At 39.3% G+C, this 9,440-nt stretch overlaps 1 protein-coding gene across 3 annotated transcripts; it reads right to left on the bottom strand.

The window, feature by feature from the left end:
• Positions 1-571: 571 nt before the first annotated feature.
• On the bottom strand, positions 572-9,229 carry LOC117425332 (AKT-interacting protein-like). 3 transcript variants are annotated; one of them, XM_034042188.3, is made up of 10 exons: positions 9,072-9,229; positions 7,677-7,793; positions 4,069-4,277; positions 3,680-3,744; positions 3,465-3,565; positions 3,168-3,256; positions 2,632-2,730; positions 1,988-2,095; positions 1,736-1,796; positions 572-1,420 (listed from the first exon to the last, which is right to left on the bottom strand). In XM_034042188.3, exons 2-10 carry the CDS (start codon positions 7,695-7,697, stop codon positions 1,313-1,315), a joined length of 861 nt encoding a protein of 286 aa, XP_033898079.1. In that variant the 5' UTR covers positions 7,698-7,793; positions 9,072-9,229; the 3' UTR covers positions 572-1,312. The 3 variants fall into 3 exon arrangements, with proteins under 3 accessions (XP_033898079.1, XP_033898078.1, XP_058849920.1); XM_034042187.3 differs by having other exon boundaries at positions 8,961-9,228; XM_058993937.1 differs by lacking the exon at positions 9,072-9,229 and adding an exon at positions 8,534-8,638.
• Between the last annotated feature and the right edge of the window lie 211 nt (positions 9,230-9,440).

Below are 9,440 nucleotides of genomic sequence, written 5' to 3'. Positions count from 1 at the left end.
CTGATATCAGGGCAACCGGAAGGCTATCTTTCCTATACATGCTTCCCATTTAAACCAGGGGTAGTAAGACTGCCTCGAACAACGCGTACCATTGCAGGACTTTATTTGAACCAGGTGCTTAATTATTTAATTGACCTTCAGCCGGGTCAATGAATTAGTTAAGAAACTGGTTACAACAAAGTCCTGCATTGGAAGCATCAGAGTAGCTTAAAATTAATTTCAAATTACAGGATACACATCTATTCCTAAAAATGTGGCATTGGTCAGAGTGCCTTATTGGATCTCATACTCTGGATCTTAACTGGCTCTCAATCTCCACATCTTTTCTAGTTCATCTTTTATCTATACATTCTATAAATAACATAAGACAACTTGCAGAATTTTTTTTGTTATAGTTTTTGTTAAAGATAGGTCACTTTTATAAACACCCATGGCTAGTCGATTTCACCAAAAGCAAGAGTAATCAATATCTCGCTTTAAGTGGTCAGTAGATGAAAGCACAAATGTGTTTACAATGCACCGTTCAGAATTAAATAGTGTTAAATAAAAATAAAACAGGCAGCCCAGATAGTTTCCTTGCTTTCCTTGTGTGCTTTAATAACAAATCCAACTTCATATAAATTACATACCAGTGTGTCAAGAATACAGTTCTCAACACAATAAAATCACTTCAAAGTGCTAAATACAGAATTAAACAAGTTATTTACAATAAGTCAGCTAACATTTACACACAGAAACCCAAAACAACCGCATTCAAGAAAAACGTAAAATGGCTGCGAAAACACTTGCATGTAAAAATGTTTAAATTATAACAATTTAACATCAGCTTCATATTTTAATACTATTTACCTTCTGCCTATAAACATTAAGACTTAAGATTGATACACCTTCACGGCAGGATTTAACAAAACTGACTCAGAAGACTGAAAATTAAATGGTCACCATTAGTGTTATCTGCAATAACTGTATTGAAACACAGACCACCTTATGCCTTGGTTCCACTTGAACCTGTGCAGTCTGAAACCCATTCACTTGGTTCAAAGTCCATATCATATCTACTACTTGGATCCAGATTCTCCAAAACACATTTAAATGTCAGTTCAGTTGGAAACAAAACACTAGGAGGTCCATGCAGTTAAAGTATGCATAACTCAATTAAAAGAAAAAAAAGAATCTGACAATATATACGTCTATTATTTTACAAGAAATTGTACTGATTCATTAGAGTTCACGGATTTCCTGGTCACACCTGCCCACCCGCCCCTCCTCCCCGTTAGTAGAAAGTGGTGGACAGCAAGTTGTTTGGAAGAGCTCAAGCCTGCAGAATGTGGTCATCCTTACTGAAGGGCTGAGTTGATCCAGGCTTCACCCACGACAAGCCCGACACCTGCACGCTTTTGGGGTGCTCATCAGGCCTTCTCTAGGTACAACACCACAACATTAAAACCAAAAAAACACCCTTTCCTCCCCCCCCACCCCCTTATATGTACACACAACTACACAGGGCTCTACTCATTTAAACTTTAATCTAAAAAAGGGTTCTCACATACCCCATCAGTAGTTCAATTGGTATTCAATGAAAAGTCCATATAAAAAGGAGTGCCATCTATATAGATCCGTAATTGAGAAGAGCAAGCTTTCAGATGCACGGGAGTTTATTACACAGCGATCGGTTCCATTTTCCAACATAGTATTTTATTTTTGGACCTCAACAGAATCTGTCAGCAATACTTACTTTATGCGTAAACATCCTTTCTCTTGCCTCTTCATGTACAGCAGGATTCCACGGAGAAAAGCTTTGGAAAGATATGGAGGAATATGAATGAATATATTATATTTAAAAACTACAAGCTGGTTTTGTTTAATTGTTTTAATAGAGACTTATACAAATGACATTTACTGTAATCAAGGTGTAGCCACTGTGCCACCAGCTTGAAAACGTGAGGCTACATGTTACACAATAATGAACACAAACCTACCTACCTACCTGATTGCATAGGGATCATCCATTTTAGGCTGGTCAAAAAGATGGCTGTTGCATAGCTTCACACTATCCACTACCTTGCTTTTAAAGAGCTGCACATCATTTTCATACCTGCGGATTACAACTAGTTACTCTCCATTTAACAGAGGGGAAAGGACGGGGAAAAAAACACAACAAACATGTCGTTATTGTTGATGGATATGATGTTTAAGTAAAACAAAACAAAAAGGATTCAAAAGAACAGCATTGGCATCAGCAGCAGCACTGTGTTCAGTATTCACTGCTCTCATTACCACAGTACAAGCTCAATTTCAACAGGGCACTGTTTGCTGGATAAGCCTTATAATCTGCCTCTATTCAAAGACCCAATGACAAATGTGCAGAGGGTGCACAATTAGGTGCCAAACACTGCACACCAAATTTGTCACAAGGGCTACAGGTATTAAAAAAAAAAAAAAGGACTTAAACCTACTTTGAGGACAGGCTGCTTTAAATCTACCTGCTATATTAAATGTTACTTACTCTAATTTTGTAAACCGCAAAAGTTAAGCCTAAATGTAATGCATCAAATTACATAAAATGCAGCTTGTGTTGCAGCCAGTGTGCAATACCATCATCTCAAAAATAGAGAACTTGACAGAACTTACAGCACTGCAGCTTCTGGGTTTAGGGGATCCACCGTCTGTATCTTATAGAATACTGTGCGGGCGTACATCAGTACCTGCCAAATGTGATTGTGATTCCGTCTGGAGAACAGAAGAGGAGCAAACACATTGGAATGGTATTTGGACACCGTGCAGGGAGTGGTCTGCTGGTAAAGATACAGTAAAGTCACCAAACACGGACTCTGAGCCTCCCACAGACCTTTACGCTTACACACATAGATAACATTTAGATGTTGTATCCATTTTGCAAAGACTTGAGAGTGCACTGTTTTTATAGATTTTAAATGTTCTTGATGTATGTTGACAGCATCAGCTAATTTGCAGCCTAATGCAGGACCTCTGCTGTCAAATATGTTTTCACAGCCAGGGGAACAAAATTATCACAAAAAGACACTAGTCAAAACTGTGCTGAACATTCGTTACAAATTTTAAACATTTGCCAATAAGACGTTTATTTTCTCAGTAGCTGATCGGTCTACTTTGTAAGACTCCAATATCAGTATACAGACATTACGGACCTCCACTTTGTAAATGCTCTCTTCACATCCAGCTCCCCCGATACTGGATCCACTAAAGGGTGGAAGACTGGGATATCAAATACCACTCGCTGGAAGAGGAGAGAAAGAGGAGAGAGGGGTTTTATTGTTATAGAAAATGTAGATTTATAAAAGTTTAGAATGGTGTCCTGAGGAGCACAAGAGGAATCCGCAGCATCCTAACAGTATTTGACTCAACCCAAAGCACATTCCCATTCCCCCTAGGTCCAGGGTCTATAACAATAGAGCACTTTGTTTAGATCGGTTTAAATTACTTACAGGACAATTGCCATCTGGGTAGTTATCAGGGATGTAAACCGAGAACTTGAAAACGCCATCCTGGTACAGTCCATGTCGGATAAAAATAACCCCGAACCACACTGCAACATAAGACCCAACATAAGTTATTAGTTTGGAACACACCACAAAGTTTATTTTTTTTAAATGCATTTTTTAATTAAAAAAAAAAAAAAGAAGAAGAAGTGGGCTCATACTTAAAGCTGATCGGTAGGATGGCTGCACGTAGATTCCAGGCAGTTTCTGTTTTATCATCAAGGTGCTACAGGATTAAAATAAATAAATAAATGTAATTAAAATCAAAACTTGATTAAATGTTTTAAATCAAGTATTTTGTGATCTTCAGGAGTAAAGATTTGCTACTTGAGAATATAGCTGAGAATTTGGCAAGCATGCATTTCCAACATCTCTATGGAGTTTAGTACTACTATTAAGTGGCACTGACTCTGTTTTGACCCATTTATTTTGTATGTATATTTATTTTAACTTGTTTAAGCTGTGTACTGCAATGATACAATTACTGGGTTCATTTTACAGTAGATTTAGATTAAAAACAAAACAAAACACACACTTAGAAACTACTTACAACTCTGCAAGCAGCGAGTACTCCAAATAAAAGGGCCCATACGAGGCATGTGTTCCATTGGTAGATTGTGCTGAAGCAGCCAGGGATATAGGCTTGGTTATCGGAACTGCATTTTTCGGTATGGAAGGAAGTTGTTTTTTGCCATAGGAAGTGCGTGGAGGACTGGTTCTGTGTTCTCCCTGCACACATTTATCTTCACGGTCAGATCTCTGCAGACAAAAGAAAAAACCTTCTCACCAGGGTACATATCCCAAAATCATATCCTGTAAACACTATCCCCACACAACGTGTACACACTACTGACTTGTGCTTATAATACAGCTCTTACATCAACAGGTTTAACTGTTTAGTGTTTCTTTACGACCGAGAATGCATATTCATGAGTATGCACAGGTGTCTTCAGTACCAAAGGGAGACACTCTTTCAGTCATAGAATAATTTATTTCTAAAGAACACATTTTTAGTTTTGCTTATTAATACATAGGGCTGTGTCCGAAGGTTCGTTCGCTAGCTAGGAATTCGAAGATTGTCTTAAACCTTCGAAGGTTCGTCAGACAGGTTCACGCGCTGTATTGTTTTTTTTTTCTGTTAACAGAAACTGTTTGTCAATGTGTGAATACTATAAAATCATACATTAAATGCCACTCAGATGCAAAATTTGATCTTTTGATTTATAAAATAGGTACATGCTTATTAAACAACAACAAAAAACAGGGCTGTCTGGCGCACAAAGATTTGAAGACAGACCACAGAAACACGCGTATCAAAGTTAAAACAGTTTTTGTTTTTAAAATGAAAGGACACTGCGCGTGTTACAACAGGCAGAGTTCACAAGACCTGGTTCCCTCATTTAGACAATACCCAACCTTACACAATCTCTATGAAAGTCTTCTCAGATCCATATAATGCAAGGCGGGTCAATTAACCATCTTGTATTTCTGACTTGTCACAATGACCGACTAATATTAAAAGGAACACAATTCATATCTAATAATGGCTCCAGAAAGAGATCAAACACAGGAAGCTAGCTTTCTCCAACTGCTGAACATGTGACGGCATTCCAGCCTGACTCATTGAAGAGGCTGCAAATCACAAAAACATGAAAGAACTCACATGCATACCAAAGAGTTTCAACACGGTCATGAAGGTGCATAAAAACATCTATAGTTTCTAACGACTGCTCACACACACAGATGTACTTTGATAGCCTTGCTATATGATTTTACTCAATAGACATGCATCATGCTCTAGAATACAAGTGCAATTCTTTTTTCATCGATAGGGGAAGTGTTCTTAAATAGAAAGTGAAAGAATCAAGCTAGGGAGGGTCTGATCCCCCTCAACAGTTGAGTGCAGGACTTTTCAATATTCATCGTTTCAGAGCACAGTGCACATGTTCATGTAGTTTTACCTTTTGTACATCAATGCCAGCTACATCAACCAACGCAACAGAACTTCAGTGGAGAGGTGGGGTTCTGACCTCTTATGATTAAAAAAGCTCTTTAATGGCTGAACTTTAAAATCACTCAAACCTGGCTACTGGCAGACATGTTAGATGAACTCTTCACATTTATACAGGCTTCCCGCGGAGGAGTTACACATCTGTTTCCTTCATTCTGCAGGGCTGGACAGCATGCCAACTGAATACAAAAATAAACTAGGGTGTGGCTTCGCATAAAAGGCCAGTTTACTCAAGAGGGGATCACTAGAGGATAGTGATGAATTTCACACAAGCTCGAAGAGGTTTTCCAGTAGCTCTACTGTCCTCACTGTTACACCGTAAATGCTACTAGCTGAAAAACAGGGTCAACGAAAAGTGGTTTACCTTACTGCTGTATTACAAAAGCACTATTCCAACTCCCTTTGCATCAAACCCTGCTATCTAGACTACACTGCAGCAGAACGTATTCTCAGTTAATGCTTTCGCAACAAAACAAATGGGAATGGCATCAGCATTACTGAGAAGGTTTGAATAGCTTTCCAGTGTTGACTATTTGCAGTGGAATGGGCAGGTTTTTCCTGTTTCCTTATTCACTAGTTGTGCAAGGCTTTCACAGTTTTAAAAGGAATAAGCAGGAAACTAATTGTGTACTACAAGTCCAGAAACACTGTACAGTCAGGAACGTCACTGCTTTTCACTGAAGTGATCAGTTATCAATACATAGCTTTCTCTATTGCATGTGCACGGCAGTATACAATGTTCAAGGCAACCCTGAAGGTCCTACAAAGAATTAACGCAACTCTAAACTGTTCCCATTAGCTACGCCATGTAGGCCTACATCATGAAGCTGTAGTGCCCTGGCTGGCGTTGCTTATGACTTACCCAGGCTTTGCATTACTTGCTCATGTATAAAACCACAATGTTTTATGGTTTATCCTACCCATGAAAAATACTGTATGCCTTTTCTTTTCGATTGGGATGTGATTTTCTTCTCAGAGCCTGGCCACGGATTCATTTATGGGTGATAATGCATTCTATCAAAACTGACTGGGAGGATAAAGTGCCATCTGATTTAAATCCCTGGTTTCTGTGTGTGACTTGAGCACCAACTTTGCAAAAGGGTGCAGCCTAAAACTTGCATAACTAAGAGTCCGTTCTTCGAAAGCAATTTCAAGTACGGAGCAATCCTCTTTATAATAACTCCTGTGTCTGATAACTGTGTTAAACCTTAGGTGTGGCAATACCTAGCATGATTAATCACACCCAAGACCTTCATAGAACATCTCACCATTGCAATCAAATAAAATATAGGTTACTAAGTGAATAGGTTACTGTGGTAGTCTTAAGACAGCCATGTAGTACTAGAATATAGATAAGTTTAGTCCTCTGTTGGTGAATGTAATTTAAGCAGTAGAACTATTTAAGTATTCCAAGTACTGAATGGAATTTGAGTACTGTACATCTCCTGGAGCAAAAACGATTGCATTGTACAGCATCCTTTAAAACAGAAATACATACATTGTTCAATCTCTTAGGCAGATCATGCAAATCCCACATTCCCAAACCGTTATTAATATGCATAAACTCAGTTGACCTAGATTCTTATATGATGTGCAGTGCTGTAATGAAAGCATCACATTCCTTTGTGAATCTTGATTAGGCACCGTCTCGGAAGTCAAACTGCGGGATAATTTTGCAACTGATTACAGCACTAATGTTAAGTGACAATAAATAAAAATTATAACACTGACTGACAGCGCTAAGCACGAAGAAACAAAAAAAAAAAGTTCTTAAATACTCAAAACAAAGTCTATGTGTCCCAATGAAAACAATGAAAAAAAATATGAGGGACTAGTATTTACCATTTCTAAAAGCAACGCACATCTTTAAGTGGTTAAGCTCCAACACTTTACTACCTTGAAAGGGGATTGTCCTCTATCTTGAGAGCTCTACAAAGAGAAGAACACCTGTAGAGAAGATCAGCAACACCTGTATAAACAGACGTTCCTGTCGCTCAACTGCCAAACCAACATCACTGGTCAACGACACTCAATACTCTATTGTGGTGATCAGTTTACTTTCCGTGCCACTTGCGAGTCACGTCAACACCTTGTAGTTCAGCCCCATGTCTCTTTCTGTTCCGTTGTTTTCGCTCCAGCTTGCTTACCTTGTGTCCTGTACTAGACATGCTCCAGAAAGGATTTCTCTCTTGTACAGAACTCAAATGTTTGCAGTAAGAGATAGAGATGGTGAAATCTCCCTGCAGCCTCTCACATCCACTTTACTGGAAAAAATGAAAACAGAACTTAGATATATTTTTTACAGTCCATAACAGTAGGCAGTTGTATAGAGATCTAGTGAAATTCAACCAAATCAGCATCTGTTAATAGTCAACTGTGAATAAATGTTATATTATAATAATGTGTTGTTCATTGTTTTCAATGTGAGTATCAAGAACCATCAAATTTCACAGAAGTCCCCTTTAAGGGGGACTTTAAACTCAGTATGATGTATGTTGCAATCCACACCGAATTGTGATATTTAGCCCTACACTGTGTGGGGTGCATTTGAAATCTTGTTTAAATATATATATATATATAAAAATAATCAAATTGCAATAAATATAATGCACTTCCACCTACTGTCAACGAATATCTAACAAGGGTGATAATAAAATTAGAGTTGCATATGCATTCTAGTCTATTACAAAAAAATCTACCGAATGCGGTGCAACTATGAGTAGGACTTAAACTACAGCCAGGGACACGCTGCTGTGAGCCTGTGCTGCGTCTGCTGCAATACGCCGCAATATTCAGAGCACACAACATTGCATCGGGCTTGGGCAGGACAAGGCAGACACTCGCCCTATATTCATCTAGTCAGGAAACAAATGTTTAAGTAGGGTAAACCGACTCAAGCATGCCGACATGCCTACTTTAAAATGATTCCACCTTATATAAAACAAGACATAAGCATACCTATAGTGGATCACAATAAGCGTTACATAGTTTTGATTTAGCGTACCTTGTATCACCAAACTATCACGCAGAATCAGAACAGAAAGAAACTCTGATTCACAGGGACAAAATACTTAAATTCAATCCAGCACGGTTAGGACGGTAGCAATATAATGCAAAAGGAGGAAGCTCATTGGTCAAACGAAGGCGCGTGGCCCACGATTCGCTAGCGACCCGTCAGTTACGATTCATGAGGGCCTGCAGGTTTGGTTGTGTTTAAAAGTATTCGCCCTGGCTGTGTCTGTCTTTGAGATGATACATAAAGAGAACCCACCCCAAATACTGTCACAAGATACGCTGTCACTGCCAATGAGCTAGGAGGTTTACACACCTGAATTAAAATACGAAGCCACCCGGAAACTACACCGTTTCTATGGTGCAAAAACAGAAGTAAATAAACAATAAAGCTGAACTGTCGTCCGTCCGACGCTTACCTGGTATTTTACAACATACTATTTCTGCTGGTCCGAACTTTGACGAGACGTCACAGTCGAAATAAACGCGCGTCGCTGCTTTTCTGGCCAACGAAGTTCTGTTAAAATTACCTTTCACCTGCTATCCAACAGCGCTTGCACTGCCACAAGAAATTAAAAACCGACTTCCTCCCCGAATCAGCCCCACTGGAAATCAGAGATCCAGCCCTTGCCTCGACCCTGATTGGCTTATAGTCGCGTGCAAGGGGAAGAAACGTCTCTGTTTGGTCAAGAAGGCTGCCAGTCTGCAGTGTTGGATCGGGGGCTGGTATCTATGTCAGAAGTGTCCTTTCCAGGTTGATACGGTTTTGTGAAATAGGGGAAGGGGACGGAGGGAGTGAGAGAGGGAGGGAGGGAGGGAGGGAGGGAGGGTGTATTCTTTTTTCTCCACATAAGTGAGTTCAATGGAATTTTTAGCGGCGAGATTCGTATAATGGCTCC

This window comes from Acipenser ruthenus, chromosome 20 (genome assembly GCF_902713425.1).
Source record: "Acipenser ruthenus chromosome 20, fAciRut3.2 maternal haplotype, whole genome shotgun sequence".
In the NCBI taxonomy this organism is placed as follows: Eukaryota; Metazoa; Chordata; class Actinopteri; order Acipenseriformes; family Acipenseridae; genus Acipenser; species Acipenser ruthenus.
The sequence above is the reverse complement of the archived record's forward strand: the minus strand, read 5'-3'. Positions and strand labels throughout refer to the sequence as shown.

Coding starts and splice junctions, on each gene's coding strand:
- LOC117425332 (XM_034042188.3), bottom strand. CDS start 7,697: ATGTCTAGTACAGGACACAAG. Junction 3,257..3,464: donor ACCCAGATGGCAATTGTCCT/GTAAGTAATTTA, acceptor CTCCTCTTCCAG/CGAGTGGTATTTGATATCCC. Junction 2,096..2,631: donor AACCCAGAAGCTGCAGTGCT/GTAAGTTCTGTC, acceptor TGTAATCCGCAG/GTATGAAAATGATGTGCAGC.